General features: G+C 40.7%; 1 protein-coding gene across 3 annotated transcripts in view; it reads right to left on the bottom strand.

Moving 5' to 3' along the window:
* RNF121 (ring finger protein 121) overlaps window positions 1-19,317 on the bottom strand; it is an 87,508-nt gene that overhangs the window by 42,769 nt on the left and 25,422 nt on the right. For 2 of the 3 annotated variants that reach the window (XM_081539408.1, XM_081539407.1), the window contains 2 exons: window positions 9,928-9,965; window positions 6,174-6,315 (listed from right to left, as the gene is read on the bottom strand). In XM_081539408.1, the coding sequence (XP_081395534.1) occupies window positions 6,174-6,315; window positions 9,928-9,959 (174 nt within the window). In that variant the 5' untranslated portion in view covers window positions 9,960-9,965. The remainder of the gene's footprint in view (window positions 1-6,173; window positions 6,316-9,927; window positions 9,966-19,317) is intronic. The other variant, XM_081539409.1, reaches the window with a different exon arrangement.

The raw sequence follows: 19,317 nt of genomic DNA, 5'->3' as shown, positions 1-19,317 counted from the left end.
ATACATGACCACTGGAAAAACCATAGCCTTGACTAGATGGACCTTTGTTGGCAAAGTAATGTCTCTGCTTTTAAATATGCTATCTAGGTTGGTCATAACCTTCCTTCCAAGGAGTAAGCATCTTTTAATTTCATGGCTGCAATCACCATCAGCAGTGATTTTGGAGCCCCCCAAAATAAAGTCTGACACTGTTTCCCCATCTATTTCCCATGAAGTGATGGGACCAGATGCCATGATCTTAGTTTTCTGAATGTTGAGCTTTAAGCCAACTTTTTCACTCTCCTCTTTCACTTTCATCAAGAGGCTCTTTAGTTCTTCTTCGCTTTCTGCCATAAGGGTGGTGTCATCTGCTTATCTGAGGTTATTGATATTTCTCCCAGTAATCTTGATTCCAGCTTGTGTTTCTTCCAGCCCAGTGTTTCTCATGATGTACTCTGCATATAAGTTAAATAAGCAGGGTGATAATATATAGCCTTGACGTACTCCTTTTCCTATTTGGAACCAGTCTGTCGTTCCATGTCCTTAACAAAAATAAAATTCTATTCCATTTCCACATAAAATAGTACCTGAAGATATTTTCATGTCTTGAGCTTTTTTCTCTTAAGAATAGGAACAAAAAAGTCCCTAACATTAGCTTTAGAGTTTACAAAATACTTTGCCATGTGATTTTATATAATCTTCGCAACACATGAGATAGATATTATGATCCCAATTTAGAGAAAAGAAGAACTGAGTCTCAGAGAAGTATAAAGTCATATAGCCAGGAAGCAGGAGCATTGGCTAATCAAGTCAGACAGTCTGACTTAGCGTATTTACTGTTGCAAGGTAAACAGCTCCAACTTCTGATAAGCTTGAAAAAGGACAGGACATGCCATTGTGTACATACTTTTTGGAATTCTTCTTCTTCCAAAGTTAGTATTTTAAAGCAGTAAAAATATTCACTGTATCCAAGTTAAGTTTTAACAAAACCAATATAGATGATTATTGAATAAGAGGAGCATAAAGCAGGACATACAGATTTCCTCTTCCAATTTCCTAAAGATATGAGTTTAAGTTTCTCGGTGCAAGATATGCTACAATGCTAGTGTGTCCTCTCACCAATACAGTTCAGCATAATGTTTACAGGGCATAGCAATAAGTAATGAGATGACTGTGCATTTCCTTATACATTCATCTGCTGATGGACATCGAGGTTGCTTCCATGTCCTGGCTATTATAAACAGTGCTGTGATGAACATTGGGGTACACGTGTCTCTTTCAATTCTGGTTTCCTCAGTGTGTATGCCCAGCAGTGGGATTGCTGGGTCATATGGCAGTTCTATTTCCAGTTTTTTAAGGATCTCCACACTGTTCTCTCTTATTTAACTTATATGCAGAGTACATCATGAGAAACGCTGGGCTGGAAGAAACACAAGCTGGAATCAAGATTGCCGGGAGAAATATCAATAACCTCAGATATGCAGATGACACCACCCTTATGGCGGAGAGTGAAGAAGAACTAAAGAGCCTCTTGATGAAGGTGAAGGAGGAGAGTGAAAAAGTTGGCTTAAAGCTCAACGTTCAGAAAACCAAGATCATGGCATCTGGTCCCATCACTCCATGGGAAATAGATGGGGAAACAGTGGAAACAGTGCCAGACTTTACTTTCTTGGGCTCCAAAATCACTGCTGATGGTGACTGCAGCCATGAAATTAAAAGATGCTTACTCCTTGGAAGGAAGGTTATGACCAACCTAGATAGCATATTTAAAAGCAGAGACGTTACTTTGCCAACAAAAGTCCGTCTAGTCAAGGCTATGGTTTTTCCAGTGGTCATGTATGGATGTGAGAGTTGGACGGTGAAGAAAGCTGAGCGCCGCAGAATTGATGCTTTTGAACTGTGGTGTTGGAGAAGACTCTTGAGAGTCCCTTGGACTGCAAGGAGATCCAATCAATCCATCCTAAAAGAGATCAATCGTGGATGTTCATTGGAAGGTCTGATGTTGAAGCTGAAGCTCCAATACTTTGGCCACCTCATGAGAAGGGTTGACTCATTGGAAAAGACCCTAATGCTGGGTAGGATTGGGGGCGGGAGGAGAAGGGGACAACAGAGGATGAGATGGTTGGATGGCATCACCGACTCGATGAACATGGGTTTGGGTGGACTCCGGGAGTTGGTGATGGACAGAGAGGCCTGGCGTGCTGCAATTCATGGGGTCGCAGAGAGTCTGACACGACTGAGCGACTGAACTGAACTGAACTGAACTGAACACTGTTCTCCATAGTGGCTGTACTAGTTTGCATTCCCACCAACAGTATAAGAGGGTTCCCTTTTCTCCACACCCTCTCCAGCATTTATTGCTTGTAGACTTCTGGATAGCAGCCATTCTGATTGGTGTGAAATGGTACCTCATTGTGGTTTTGATTTGCATTTCTCTGATAATGAGTGATGTTGAGCATCTTTTCATGTGTTTGTTAGCCATCTGTATGTCTTCTTTGGAGAAATGTCTGTTCTTTGGCCCACTTTTTGATTGGGTCATTTATTTTTCTGGAATTGAGCTGCAGGAGTTGCTTGTATATTTTTGAGATTAATTATTTGTCCACTGCTTCATTTGCTATTATTTTCTCCCATTCTGAAGGTTGTCTTTTTACCTTGCTTATAGTTTCCTTTGTTGTGCAGAAGCTTTTCATTTTAATTAGGTCCTATTTGTTTATTTTTGCTTTTATTTCCAATATTCTGGGAGATGGGTCATAGAGGATCCTGCTGTGGTTTATGTCGGAGAGTGTTTTGCCTATGTTTTCCTCTGATAATCCCCATTTTATAGAATAGGTATTGTAAGCACACAAGGAGAAACAAGTGACTTATCTCACATGGCAGGGTGAAGCACAAACAGGGTCTAGACATCAAGCTCCACCCAGATGGCTTAGTCTGTTGGATGGAGCCTAGTTCAAACAGCCTTGGTGTCATGTGGTCATTTCATGTACTATGACTTGAAGGTACAGATGTCTCTACTTGAGGTACATGACAATACTTGAGGTGGCTATGTGCCAGTAATGTCCGGAACATGTGCCAGCTCAAGGGCAAAATTAGTCTCTCTTCCTCCCATGCTTCAGATTATCCCTTGGTTCCCCACACACAAAATCCTTTCCAGAAGCACAGTCAAATTATGAAACATGAAACAGAAGATCTGGATTCAAATCATGTCTCTATCAATTAGTTTCCCCTTCATGCCTGAACTCTTTGGGCCTCAGTTTGTTCACAGTACTTACCTCAAGGGTATTAGGAGGGTTAAATGAGATAGTTTAGCAGTTCCCGTCCTGTGGGCTACAGACCCCTGGGCATCTCTGGCCATATTACAAGAGGTCTGAAAAAGCACATGCTAGAGAAAAAGAATTATTTAGAGTTTAAGACTAAAAGCTCTGGAGTAAAACTGTCTGGGTTCAAATAATGGTTTTACCACTGGAGCAGGTTACTTAGCCATTCTGTCTCAGTTCCTCATCTGTAATTGGAGGCAACAGTATTCACTGGATTACTGTGAGGATTACATGGGGTATATATGTAAAATGCTTAGAACAGTGGCTGGCATAGTAAGAATTCAATAAATGTTAGCTATTACTAACATTTACTGAATTAGTAATTGCTATTATCTGAAAGAGATGGGAATACCAGACCTGACCTGCCTCTTGAGAAATCTGTATGCAGGTCAGGAAGCAACAGTTAGAACTAGACATGGAACAACAGACTGGTTCCAAATAGGGAAAGGAGTACATCAAGGCTGTACGTTGTCACCCTGCTTATTTAACTTATATGCAGAGTACATCATGAGAAACACTGGGCTGGATGAAGCACAAGCTGGCATCAAGATTGCCAGGAGAAATATCAATAACCTTAGATATGCAGATGACACCACCCTTAATGGCAGAAAGAGAAGAAGAACTGAAGAGCCTCTTGATGAAAGTGAAAGAGGAGAGTGAAAAAGCTGGTTTAAAGCTCAACATTCAGAAAACAAAGATCATGGCATCTGGCCCCATCACTTCATGGCAAACAGTTGGAGAAACAGTGGAATGGGAGGAGAAGGGGACGACAGAGGATGAGATGGTTGGATGGCATCACTGACTCAATGGACATGAGTGTGAGTAAACTCCGGGAATTGGTGAAGGACAGGGAGGCCTGGTGTGCTGCAGTCCATGGGGTTGCAAACAGTCGGACACAACTGAGCAACTGAACTGAACTGATTACTACTATATGTGTTTATGTATTCTTTCAAAGTATAATTATCATCATGTGGATGCTTGCCAAGTTTTTTATGTTAAAGAAGGGTTGTTACACTTGAAAAGGTTAAATACTTCTAAGATAATAGTTGTAAAAGAATCCAGTATACTACCTGCCATGTCCTCATCCAGAGTAGTTGCATTTATGATTTCAATGTTTTTTAATTTACTGAAGTTTACTTTGTGGCCTAACATATGGTCTATCCTGGAGAATTGGCCATGTGCACTTAAGAAGACCATGTATTCTGCTGTTGTTGGGTACAGTGTTCTGTGTATGTCTGTTAGGTCTAATTGGTTTATGTTGTTCAAGTCCTCTGTTATCTGTTAGTCTTCTATCTGGTTATTTTATCCATTATGGGAAGTGGGGTACTGAGCTCTACAACTATTACTGTAGAACCATCTGTTTCTCCCTTCAATTCTGTTAATTCTTGCTTCACACACATATCTGGGGACTCCTTTGTTAGGCTGCATGTATGTTTATAATTGTTTTATCTTCTGGCTGCAGTGAACCTTTTATCAATATGCAATCACAGCAAATAGATGGGGAAAAAGTGGAAGCAGCAATAGATTTTTTGGGGGGCCCAAAATCACTGTGGATGGTGACTGCAGCCATGAAATTAAAAAACACTTGCTCCTTGGAAGGAAAGCTATGACAAACCTAGACAATGTATTAAAAAGCAGAGACATCGCTTTGCCAACAAAGGTCTGTATAGTCAAAGCTATAGTTTTTCCAGTAGTCATGCAAAGATGTGACAGTTGGACCATAAAGAAGGCTGAGTGCTAAAGAATTGATGTCTTTGAATTGTGGTGCTGGAGAAGACTCTTGAGAGTCTCTTGTACAGCAAAGAGATCACATCAGTCAATCCTAAAGGAAATTAACCCTCAATATTCATTGGAAGGACTGATGCTGAATCTGAAGCTCCAATACTTTGGCCACCTGATGCAAAGAGCTGACTCACTGGAAAAGACCTTGATGATGGGAAAGACTGAAGGCAAAAGAAGGGGGCAGCAGAGGCTGAAGGCAAAAGAAAGGGGCAGCAGAAGATAAAATTGTTAGATAGCATCACCAACTCAGTGGACATGAACCTGAGCAAACTCCGGGAGACAGTGAAGGACAGGGAAGCCTGGTACATGCTGCAGTCCATGAAACTGCAAAGAGTCGGACATGATTTAGTGACTGAACAACAACGTCCTTCTTTATCTCGTGTACCTTTTTTGATTTAAAAGTCTATTTTGTCTGACATTCAAGAGCCACCAGCTCTTTCTTGGTTATCATTTGCATGAAGTATCTTTTTCCATCCTTGTACTTTTATCTCGTTTCTTTGTATCTAGAGTATCTTACAGACAGTATATGAATGGATAATGTGTTTTCTTAAATCAACCTGACAATCTGCCTTTTTAAAAAATTTAATTCACTTACATTTAAAGTAATTATTAATAAGGAAGGATTTCTGCCATTTAGTTATATGTTTTGTATGTTTTACGTTTTTGTTTCTCATTTCCTCTATTAGTACCTTTATAGGTCTCTCTAACTCTGACCCTGCCTTCTCATCACCTACTACATTGCCTCCCCACAGTCATTGCCTTTTTAAAATATTAATCTAAAGATTCATTGGAGGCTTGGTCTTTCTAATCTATTTGAATAGCTCCCAATGAACAGTCCCTTCATGAATCTATCCCACAATGTTAAAAGGAAGGACCTACCTTTTCTGGCCATGAAAGTAGGTTCAGGTGCTAGCCCGGTTTTCACCATCTGAATCACTTGTCTCTTAAAGGCATATTCACCACACACCATTCATACACACTGTTTATTATTATTATTGATTCCTAGCCTACATGGGGCCTGGGTTAGGCTGGACTCTAGAATACTTAAGAAGAGTCTCTTGATGACCGGCAAACAAAGAAATGAGCATAGTGGCTTACATTGTAGGAGCGGGGATGCCTCTGTTTCCACTGCACCAGGAGCAGCTGGGCCACCACCAAGGTAGCGATAAGGATGAGGACCATTTCAGCATGCATGGCTTCGTGGCCGCGATGCTTGGCATGCATGCGTGCGTGCTCGACCCTGAAAGCCAAATAGATGCAGTGAGCTAGGTCAGGGATGGTGTGATGATAAAGGGGCAGTGCTTCCCAGGGATACCCACTGGTCTATAGCTCAGAAAACAGTTTTAAAAGTCTTCAGTAGTTGTGGTGCACAGGTTTAGTCATTCTGAGGCATGCAGAATCTTCTCAGACCAGGGATCAAACCTGTGTTTCCTGCATTGGCAGGCAGATTCTTAACCACTGGACCATGAAGGAAGTCCAGAACATACTCTTAAACTGTACAAATTAGGGGCTACAAAGACACATGACTTAGAGGACAGGAATTCTGAGATAGAACAGGGGTTCTAGGGGCTCCAGTCACCAAGGTTAGGTATGGGGTTAAAGGTGGATGGTCTGCTCCCTACCCCCAATAGTAGAAACTGTAGATTCCTTTCCATTTTGGTCCTATTTCAACCTGTCACTGGAAGGAGAAAGTAACCCAGAGAGAAGGTCACAGCCATAAAGGCTCATACTCTTATTCAATGATATTTACGACACCAATAAAAGAGTAATATTGCAAATGTGTGCTAATTTCAGGGTTAAAGTCTTGTTTTATTTGTTCTACCCTCTGTCAGGATCAGAGATCCTTAAGACTAAAGCCTGAAAAATCTGAACTGCTTCAGCTTTAGACTACTCCAACAGTGACTTCACTATCAGTATCCAGAGGTAAATAGTCTCTTCAAGGGCTCAAGGAGAGAAAAGCTAGAAACTCTTATTTAACCCAAGGCTGGCATTCTCTCATCTTGAGGGTTGGCAGAAGGTGATTCCCTTGGCCAATACAGGCAAAAAGCTTCCTCTGAGAACAGAAAAGTCAATCCTACCATTCTGTGTCAGAGTCAGCTAAGGGAGAGGAATAAAGGAATTAGAAAACTGAATACAAATGTAACCTATGATCAGGAGTTTTGGTGCAAATTCTCCATGCTGGTGATGGTGGGGGTTTAGTCACTCATTGTGTCCAACTCTTTGTGACCCCATGGACTGTAGCCTGCCAGGCTTCTCTGTCCATAGGATTCTCCTGGCAAGGACACTGGAGTGGGTTGCCATTTCCATCTCCAGCAAGTTCTCCATACCCAAGGATATCAGGGAGAAAGGGAAAGGACAACATAAATGGTATGTATCTTCATGGAATTCCCAAGGGCAATGAGAGACTAAACAAGAAGAACCAGTGGGATGCATTATACACACATAAATCATAAAGAAATATAGCAAAAAGTTAGTTGTAGATTCTAGGTGGTAGATACAAGGGTGTTTACTGTACAGTTCTTTCAACTTTTCTATATATGAGATTTTTCATAATATAATAAAATGTTAGGTGGGAAGATGTGGTAGGCAGCCAAATGTCAGCCAGCTAGGCAGCCACAGTACCTAAGGGTTCATCTTACATAAATTTTTATCCTAGGTGGGAGAATCTGACAAAATATATTAATACAGGAAGGAGTCAGAAACTTATGTTCAGAAACACCTATGTGGTCTTAGCCAAGAAAATGTACATCTCTTCACCACAATTTCTTCATCTACCAAAAGGAGTCCATATCTTTTCTGCCTCCCTCATAGGATTGTTTATTTGTTGCCCGACTAAAAGGGCAAAGGATATTTAAAAACCTAAGGACTGTGGGAGTTATAAAGACAATGAGAGATAAGTTTCCTGTTCTCAGACAGTATATAACTGATTGAATGTGTACAAGAAATCAAAGGATTGAGAAAAAATAGAAGTCATCTAGCTCAAGTTTGCAATCCTGTGTTTGAATACCTCCATTGGCTGAGAATATATGCCTCTTAAAGTAACCTATTTAGAACCAGCAGTGTCTGACACATTTTCAGTACTCATATGAGCCTATGAAGGAGTAAAATTCTAATGCTTTAAGAAGCAGGAAGCTCAGTATCTTACAATATCCCATGATTTTTTTTTTTTTTTAGCATTTATTTATCTGCCCCAGATCATAGTTGTGGCATGTGGGAACTAGTTCCCTGATCAGGGATTGAACCTGGGTCCCCCACATTGGGAGCATGGAGCCTTAGTCAATGGACCACCAGGGAAGTCCCAATACACCACGATTATTTTAATATTTTAATGATGTTTCTGATAATGAGATAAAATCTATCTTACTACAGCATCAATCCTTCAGACCTAATCCTATGCTCTGGAACATATCCACTCTCTCTTTCCCAATGCTGCCCCTTCAAATATTTATCATAATATTATTTAAAAAAACAAAACAAAACCAGGCTTCCCTGGTGGCTCAGTGGTAAAGAATCCACCTGCCAATGCAGGAGACACAGGTTCAATCTCTGATCCGGGAAGATCCCAGATGCCACGAAGCAACTAAGCCTGTCCACCACAACTACTAAGCCTGCACTCTAGAGGCCTAGAGCCAAGCTTTGCAACAAGTGAAGCCACTGTAATGAGAAGCCCACCCACCACAGCTAGAGAGTAGCCCCTGCTTGCTGCAATGAGAGAAAAGGCCCTTGCAGCAACGAAGACCCAGCATAACCAAAAATAAATATAAATAAATAATTTTTTTTTTTAATTCCTTAAAAAAAAAAAAAAATCCTGTTCCTACCACCATTTTCCTGGGCCCTTTTAGGCTAACAATTTCAGATGTTTTAAACACGATGCATATAACATAATGTGAAGACCATTAATTCTGAATGCCTTCGAGATGTATTTAGCTAAAGATCTTTTAATATGCAGTATTTACAATACAATCAGTGTGGACTCAGCAAAACAGATCACAGATGACTGTTACTTCCCTTAAGGCAGACAGCATACTTTCAATGAACACCTTCCAAAATATGGAATATTTTGGTAGCTCAGGTACACAACTGGTGCATATTACACTTAAAGTCACCTAAAATCTTGTCATATGAGTCACTATCTTTGCCATTCTATATTTTTATCATCAATAGTTTTCCTCTAAATGAAGTGTTTTTTTCTCACTAATAAAACTTCACTGGGTTGATTTCAGCTCACTGGTCAGCTACCTTGTGAAATTTGAGGGGTAAGCACTCTTGAAACTCATTTATTGAGGAGAAATAATGACAATAAGATATTTGTTGACTCACTCTGGTTACAAAGCAAGTTAGTAGTAGATGTGAGATCAGAAGATACATCTTCCATTTTCTCAAACAGCTCTCTGCCCTCGTTCCCAGATAATGATGATGCTAATGATGATAACCATCCTCAAAACAGGTAACACTTACTGGAAGCTTACCACATGCCAAGCACTGTTCTAAGAATTTCACAATTATTAATCTTCACAACAACTCTATTATGGGTACTGTAGTTTTCCTCATTTTACAAACTGGAAAAACTAAGGTAGTATGAAATAAACTTGCCCAAGATCACATCACTAGGAAGTGGTAGAAGTAGTATTCAAACCCAGATGGACAGTTTGGTGCAATTATCTATTTACTCCCAAGGACTGAGGGAGCTACCCAGGAGTGACTCAAGTACTGGGAAAGACCTCAAATGACCTGTCCTTGTCACAGGTCACTGCCTCCCACAGACAAGGAAGCAAAAAGGATAGGTGTACAACTCTATTAATAGGATTAATCTATGGTTCCCACCATGAGGGGCCCGTTCTGTCACACTTACTTCCATTGCTCCTCTGGAGAGAGTTCTGACATATCCACCTGTAGAAAGACACCACCATAAACATCCATTACTGTCTTAGAACTGTTCCTGCCCAACATACAGGCAGAGCTAAAAGTATGCTAGAGCTAAAAGTATGAATCAGGATTTGTGGGATATGAAGCTAGATAAAATATTCTGTCATATAATACCATTTGACTCCAATTGGCCCCATTAGACTAAGCATCAGTCCCTGTTCTGCTATCAGCTGGTGGTATGGCCTTCCAACCACAAAGCTCCAGTTCTATTTGTTAGTCTTATCTTTTTATAGCAGGATTTCTTAAACCTAGACACTAGTGATAATCTGGGACTGGTTAATTCTCTGGGTTGTTTGGGAAGGGGGGGTGTTCTGTAGATTGTATAATGTTTAGCAGCATCACTGGCCTCTACCCACTAGATGCAACTAGCATCTTCACAGATACAACAACCAAAAATGTCTACAGATATGATCAAATGTCCCTTGGGGGATGAAAAATTGCCCCCAGGTGAAAAACCACTGCTCTAGAATAACACTAGAGCAGTGGTCGGATTGCATCACTGACTCAATGGATATGAGTTTGAGTAAACTTTGGGAGATGGTGAAGGACAAGGAAGCCTGGCGTGCTGCAGTCCATGGGGTCGCAAAGAGTCGGACACGACGGAGCGAATGAACAACAGAATACTACTAAATTCTTCGAGTTCAGAGCTTGAGTCTTCTACTCCCTTGTAGCCATATGGAAGAATACCCAAACCTCAGGACATAAGTCACTCAATATGTTCTTACATTGAACTAAGCTGAAAATGCTTTTTGATGTAGAGAAGAAAAGCCCTCATAAACACTCAAAAAAATCAATCAACAAATATTCCTTTAGTACTTATGAAGTTCAAGATCCAGTTTCCCACTGTTCCTCTGATAACTTCAGAAAAGTACCTTAAGTGGAATGTTTGAAGTAAAATGGTCAGAACTCCACTCTACTACTAAGTAAATTGGTACATATTTACCATGCATCTTTTATGTGTGTGCACTGGGAATGTTCACCATTGCTTAGGGAGGGGTTTCTGGTTTCTACATAGCCCATCTAGGGAAGGAAGGAAAAGGAGGGAAGAAAGGAAAGGCAGAAAAAGACAGAGGGGAGGGATAGGAGGGAAGGGAGAAGAGGGGAAGAGAGAGAGGAGGGGAGAAACAATATCCCAAGGCTTCCCCCAGCCAACCAAGGTAATGAAATCAACCACCCCCTTGTCCTACTTTACACTGTCTCACGGAATTTATTCAAGTGACCTGACTCAGCCTGTCATCTCCCTGGAAGGACAGAGGTCCCCTCCAAGAGAGGACAAGTAGATGCAGGAAACGGAAAGGCCCAGCTCGGTGGTACCTGAGCAGACAATTCAGAACCACAGTTTTACATGATCTTAGATCTGCTTTCCAAGTGATCTAACTGCTGCTTAAATCCAGGGCCAGGGCCAGGGTGATATAAGCAAGGCATCGAGGACTCAAAATTTACAGAGGAACACATTTTCAGGTACTGACCCTGCACTTGCATGACCTTGAGGGTGAGTGCCTCCTTCAAGTCTGTGCCCTGCACTTTGTATGCTTCACCCTAGTCCGAGTCCTGCTTATGTTTATCTTGCTCCCATCCTAGAGAATCCCACAGAGCTAAGGAGAATACACTGCTTTTGTTTCTTTCGAGAATAGCAGAGCTGAGCATATATTAAACACTCAATGAGTACTTATGGAATTGAACAGAATTCCTTCCAATAGGGTAATAGCAAGCATGCTGACAAACCCACATCCTACCTGGAGATGCTTAAATGAGGATGTAAACAAACACTTGAAAAATACCTAATGAGCATCTAGGAAATAAGTATTCATTTTCCAGAGGCACCTAGAAAATTATGCTTTAAAAAACTTCATGTCAAAACAAAACAACACGACAAACTACATGTTCAAAAAAGCAAGACAAGTCTGTTGAACGGAAAACAAGGAAGATCTAGAGAACTGGGCCAGGCATGGGGACGCCTCTCTGTGAGATAGTGGTCAAGCATGCTACTGTTTGTGCCTTAAATTTCTCTCATTGGAAAATAGAGATTGTCTTCTGACTTCATTGTGGGGCTGTGAGAATATTCTAGTATTATATTACAAGTGATTTCACTGCCTTTCCTCCTAGGAGTGTATATGCTCAGTCGCTAAGTCATGTCCAACACCATGGACTATAGCCCATCATGGTCCTCTGTCCATGGAATTTTCCAGGCAAGAATACAGGAGTGGGTTGCCATGTCCTCCTCCAGGGAATCTTCCCAACCTAGGGATTGAACTTGAATCTCCTGAGTGTATTTTACAAAGTACTCGGAGAGGCTAGGGAACTGAATGTTGGTGAAGCACAGGGCAGTGATGCTTTCAGAGCCTCAGGGAACACTCAGAAGGGCAAGCTCTTATGCTGAGACTAGACCTGGTGCTTAGAAGACCATTTAGCATTTCGTGGAGTAGTACAAGTACTGGAGTGGAGTAATGCTAAGAGTCAAGAAATGATGTGGCTTTAAAACTTCCATCCTGAATCAAAAGATTTTAAAAATTACATCCAAACCAGTCATCCAGCTCAAGTGGAAAAACAAGGAAAGCTATAAGCTATATCTGTAAGTAAGCTGTACCCTAGAAATACATCTGCATTTTCTCCCTCACTAATGAGTTTCTTCATCTGGGCCCAAGCAGTAAGTCATTCAGGTCCCCTGACCAGGCTCAGGTAGCTAATTAGGTAGGCTCTCAGGGCAGGATTGATGGGCCCATATTCCACTCCTATGACTCATACACAGAATGTCTTTTTGACAACCAATCACTCCTCTCCTAGGATTTCACGAAGCTTCTAGTCATGTAAATCTACCCAAGTCCAGATTTGAAAGAAGTTAAACCAAAAATGTCAGGCAGAGGGAAAGATAAAATTTCACAAAAATGGAAAATGATCTGCGGTTGACTGATATATTTTCTCAGGTGCAAAACACAGATGGATCTACCAGTGTAATCCCACAAGCAGGCCTCTGTCCCCCACAAATACTGATACTCTGGGGTCTCTTGAGTCTTTACACAGACTGATTAGTTTGTCCCTTCAGCCTTTCTCTTCCACCAAATCACATTCTGCCTTCCTGCAAAATGCTAGCCAAATCCTCCTGGATCCAGAAAGGCTCATTAGACTGACCCCACTCACTGAAGGGAAAAAAATAAAAAAATCCTCTACTGCCTTGAGCATGACCCACAGTCTGGAAGCATCAGCACCCTGAGAGCTTAAAAACAGAGGCTTCAGAATCCATCCCAGACCTCCTGGATCAGAAGCTGCATTTAATAAGATACCTGGGTAATTCACATGCACATAAAAGCACTGCTATAGCATTCCAACACTCACATTCAGTCTGTCCTACAGTCACACACCTCCACACACATGAACTGCTTTTGTTAACAGCTTTTCTGAGATCTAATTCACACAGCATAAAATTCACCCATTTAAAATGTGCTATTCAATGTTTTTAGTATATGCAGAGTTGTACTACCATCACTGCTATTTAAATTTAGAACATTTTTACCACTCTCAAGATGAAACCATATACCGGTCAGCCATCACTCTCCAACATCGCTCAGCCCAAGAAACCACTAATTTAATTTAATTTCAATCCCTATCTACACATTTGCCTATTCTAGATATTTCATATAAATGAGACCTGACAATATGCAGTCTTTAGGGAATGGCTTCTTTCACTTAGCATATTTTCAGTATTGCTGCTGGTATTATAGTCATTCCTTTTTACTGCCAAATAATACTATATTATATGGATATACAGTATTTTCTTTGTCCATTCATCAGCTGATGGACATCTGGATTGTTTACAGCTGTGTGCTATTATAAATAATGCTGTTATGAACATTCACTTACAAGTTTTCATAAGACATGATTTCATTTGGCGTGAGCATATATCTAGTAGTGGAATTGTCTGGTTATATGGTAACTCTATGCCTAACCTTTGAAAGAACTGCCACCTTGTTTTCCACAGCAGTTGCACCATTTTACATGCCCACCAGCAGTGCATGAGAGTTGCAATTTCTCCACATCGTTGACAACACTTGGTATTATCTTTTTGGTAAAAAGCATCCCACTGGGTGTGAAATGGTAGATTAATGTGATTTTGATTTTGCATTCCTCTGATATATAATGATGTTGAGCACCTTTTCATATGACTATCAGCCATTCACATATCTTCTTTGGAGAAAAGTTTATCCAGATCCTTTGTCCACTTCTTAAAGAGAGACTTTTTTCCCAGCAGTTTTAGGTTCACAAACTTCCCTGGTGGCTCAGACAGTAAAGGGTCTGCCTACAATGCAGGAGACCCGGGTTCAATCCCTGAGTCGGGAAGATCTCCTGGAGAAGGAAATGGCAACCCACTCCAGTATTCTTGCCTGGAAAATCCCATGGATGGAGGAGTCTAGTAGGCTATAGTCCATGGGGTCGCAAAGAGTCGGACACAACTGAGTGACTTCACTTTTAGGTTCACAACAAAACTGACTGGAAAGCAGAATTTTCCATATGCTCCCTGCTCCTCAATATGCATAGCCTCCCTCATCAACATCCCTCATCAGAGAAGTACCTTTGTGCCAACTGAGCAACCTGCATTGACATATCATCACCCAAAGTCCATAGTTTACCTCAGAGTTCACTACTGATGTACATTTTATGGGCTAGGACAAATATAACATTCTTATGGACACAGATCCATAAACAGAGTATCATACAGAGTAGTCTTACTGACCTAAAAATTCTCTGTGCTCCTCTTATTCGTCCCTCCATCCTCCCTAATCCCTAGCAACCACTGCTCTTTTTACTGTCTCCATAGTATTACCTTTTCCATATAGTTGAAATCATGTAGTACATAGCCTTTTCACATTGGCTTCTTTCACTTAGTAACATGCATTTAATATTCCTCCATGTATTTTCATGGTTTAATAGTTCATTTCTGTTTTAGTATTGAATAAAATTTCATTGTCTAGAAGTACCACAGTTTATTTATCCATCCACCTACTAAGACACTGTGAGTGTGCTTAGTCACTCAGTCATGCTCAACTCTGCAACCCCCAGAACTATAGCTTGCCATGCTCCTCTGTCAATGGAATTTTCCAGGCAAGAATATTGCAATGGGTTGCCATTTCCTACTCCAGGGGATCTTTCCAACGTAGGGATTGAAACATGTGTCTCTTTGTCTCCTGCACTGTCAGGCAGATTCTTTACCACCGGGCCACCTGGGAAGCCAAAGACATCTTGGTTGCTTACAAATTTTGGCAATTATGAATTAAACTGCTATAAAGATCTGTGTACAGGTTTCTGGATGGACATACATTTTCAGCTCCTTTGGGGATATATTAAGGAGCACAACTCCTTGATATGGTATGGTAATAGTAAGTTTAGTTTTGCCAGAAACTGCCAAACTATCTTCCAAAGTTTGATGGAAGATATTATCTTGCATTCCCACCAGAAACGAATGACAGTTCCTGTTGCTCCACATCCTCCCAGTATTTGGTAGTGTCAGTGTCTTAGATTCTGATGATTTAATAGGTATGTAGTGGTTTAATTTGAATTTCATGTGTTTTAATTTGCATTTCGCTGACTACATGAGGTGGGACATCTTTCATATATACATACATACATCTTTCATTTTCCATCTATATATCTTCTTTGGTGGGCAGTATGTTAAAGTCTCTAGCCTACTTTTTAAACAGGTTGTTTTCTTATTACTGAGTTGAAAGAGTTCTTTGTATATTTTGGATAATAGTCCTTTATTTCTTTATTGTATATTTATTTATGGCGGTGTCAGGTCTTAGTTGCGGCATATGGGATCTTGGGCTTCCCAGGTATCTCAGTGGTAAAGAATCTGCCTGCCAATGCAGAAGATGCAAGAGACATGGGTTCAACCCCTGGGTTGGGAAGATCCCCTGGAAGAGTAAATGATAATCCACTCTGGTATTTCTTGCCTGGAAAATTCCACAGACAGAATAGCCCGGTGGGCCACAGACCATGGGGTCATAAAGAATCGGACACAACTGAAAACACACACACACGTGGCATCTTAGTTCCCCAACCAGAGATTTAACCTGCACCCTCTGCATTGGAGGATGGATTCTTAACCACTGAATCACCAGGGAAGTCCCTGACAATCTTTGTTTCTGACAATCTCTTTTCTTCCCCCCGCCCCCGACAATCTCTTTTAATTAATGCGTTTAAACAACTAATGTTCAAAGTGATTATTGATACAGTTGGATTAATATCTACTATATTTGTTACTGTTTTCTATGTGTTGCCCTTATCTGTTCCTATTTTGGTCTTCTAATCTTTTTCTGCCTTTTGTAGTTTTAACTGAGACTATTATATGATTACATTTCCTTTCCTTTCTTAGCTTATCAGTTATACTTTTTTGGGGGGCCAAGCTATGCAGATTATCCTAAAGGAGATCAGTCCTGGGTGTTCATTGGAAGGACTGATGTTGAAGCTGAGACTCCAATACTTTGGCCACCTCATGCGAAGAGTTGACTCATTGGAAAAGACCCTGATGCTGGGAAGGATTGGGGGCAGGAGGAGAAGGGGACGGCAGAGGATGAGATGGCTGGATGGCATCACCGACTCGATGGACATGGGTTTGGGTAAACTCCGGGAGTTGGTGATGGACAGGGAGGCCTAGTGTGCTGCAATTCATGGGGTTGCAAAGAGTCGGACACAACTGAGCGACTGAACTGAACTGAACTGAGTATATTGCCACTGAAGTAGCCATTTAATAAGAAGGCTTATTCTCTTTCTTTTTGTGAGCTCTTAAACCATGAAAAGTATATTTCAGTCAAGTGTAAAACAATAAAAAAGATGAATATTTTCATTCTTTAAAATGATGTCTGAAGTTAAAAGACACAAGTAGATATGTGTGAAATACTTGGGTCAGTTTTCTGGATACAGTAATAAATCAGCAGCTCAAAAAACATGTGATGATTTAAGCCTCACATCCCAAAGATTTGATTCCAATCCCAAAGAAAGGCAATGCCAAAGAATGCTCAAACTACCACACAATTGCACTCATCTCACATGCTAGTAAAGTAATGCTCAAAATTCTCCAAGCCAGGCTTCAGCAATACGTGAACCATGAACTTCCAGATGTTCAAGCTGGTTTTAAAAAAGGCAGAGGAACCAGAGATCAAATTGCCAACATCTGCTGGATCATCAAAAAAGCAGGAGAGTTCCAGAAAAACATCTATTTCTGCTTTATTGACTATGCCAAAGCCTTTGACTGTGTGGATCACAATAAACTGTGGAAAAGTCTGAAAGAGATGGGCATACCAGACCACCTGACCTGTCTCTTGAGAAACCTGTATGCAGGTCAGGAAGCACAGTTAGAACTGGACATGGAACAACAGACTGGTTCTAAATAGGAAAAGGAGTACATCAAGGCTGTATATTGTCACCCTGCTTATTTAATTTATATGCAGAGTACATCATGAGAAATGCTGGGCTGGAAGAAGCACAAGCTGGAATCAAGATTGCCAGGAGAAATATCAATAACCTCAGATATGCAGATGACACCACCCTTATGGCAGAAAGTGAAGAAGAACTAAGGAGCCTCTTGATGAAAGTGAAAGAGGAGAGTGAAAAAGTTGGCTTAAAGCTCAACATTCAGAAAACTAAGATCATGGCATCTGGTCCCATCACTTCATGGGAAATAGATGGGGAAACAGTGGTGTCAGACCTTATTTTTTTGGGCTACAAAATCACTGCAGATGGTGATTGCAGCCATTAAATTAAAAGACGCTTACTCCTTGGAAGGAAGGTTATGACCAACCTAGATACCATATTACAAAGCAGAGATATTACTTTGCCAACAAAGCTCCGTCTAGCCAAGGCTATGGTTTTTCCAGTAGTCATGTATGGATGTGAGAGTTGGCCGGTGAAGAAAGCTGAGCGCTGAAGAATTGATGCTTTTGAACTGTGGTGTTGGAGAAGACTCTTGAGAGTCCCTTGGACTGCAAGGAGATCCAATCAGTTCATCCTAAAGGAGATCAGTCCTGGGTGTTCATTGGAAGGACTGATGTTGAAGCTGAAACTCCAACACTTTGGCCACCTCATGCAAAGAGTTGACTCATTGGAAAAGACCCTGATGCTGGGAAGGATTGGGGGCAGGAGGAGAAGGGGATGTCAGAGGATGAGATGGTTGGATGGCATCACCGACTCGATGGACATGAGTTTGGGTAAACTCCGGAGTTGGTGATGGACAGGGAGGCCTGGCGTGTTGCAATTCATGGGGTTGCAAAGAGTCAGACACGACTAAGCAACTGAACTGAACTGATGCAGTTTGTGGGATCTTAGTTCCCCAAACAGGGATTGAACCTGGGCCATCAGCAGTGAAAGCAGAGTCGTGACCACTGGACCACCACGGAATTCCCTATACTTTTATTTTTACTTCTTTTAGAGATTGCTCTAGAATTTGCAGTATATATAGATAGTAAAATCCACTTTCAAATAATACTGTATCACATCACAGATAGTGTAAGTACCTTATAACAACAAAATAATCTTAATTCCTCCTCTCATCCCTATATCATTGCTGTCATTCATTTCACTTATCCATAAATACACATACACATAGATACACAAGCATATGCAGTCAAATATAGTGTCGGTATTGCAACTTTCAAAAAACTATTCACTGTTATATCAATCAACCACTTGTAAACTAAAACAACTACAAAATTCCTATAGCTTATATATTTAATGGTGAAAGACTGAATGTCTTTCCCCTAAGATCAGAAATAATGTCAGGATGTCCACCCTCATCATTACTATTCAACATATACTGAAGTTTCTGGCCAGCAAAATAAAGTGATAAAAGGTACAGATTAGAAAGAAATAAAACTGTCCCTTATTTGCAGATGACATGATGGCCTACACAGAAAATCCCAAAGTATCTATGAAAAAAAATTCTAGAACAACAGCATTCAGCAAAGTGGCAGAATATAAACATACACACAAAAGTTATATTTGAATATTAGCAAAGAACATGTGGAAAATGACATAAGATACAATAAAATTTACAATTAAAAAAAGAATTAGTAAAATAAATGTTTTTTCAGTCTACTTTCACTTACTCCCTTTCCGATGCTTTTCCTTTGTTTAGGTAGATCTGAGGCTCTGATCTCTCTTATTTTCCTCTCTCTAAACAACTTTTAATATTTCTTGCAAGACAAGCCTCTGTGTGTGCTCAGTCATGTCTGACCCTTTGCCACACTGTGGACTGTAACCCACCAGGCTCCTCTGCCCATGTGATTTTCCAGGCAAGAATACTGGAGTGGGTTGCCATTTCCTTCTC

Source organism: Giraffa tippelskirchi, chromosome 11, assembly GCF_054371585.1.
Source record: "Giraffa tippelskirchi isolate mGirTip1 chromosome 11, T2T-mGirTip1v1.2.pri, whole genome shotgun sequence".
Lineage (NCBI taxonomy): Eukaryota > Metazoa > Chordata > Mammalia > Artiodactyla > Giraffidae > Giraffa > Giraffa tippelskirchi.
Note: the sequence above shows the minus strand (reverse complement) of the source record. Positions and strands in the feature narration are given on the sequence as shown.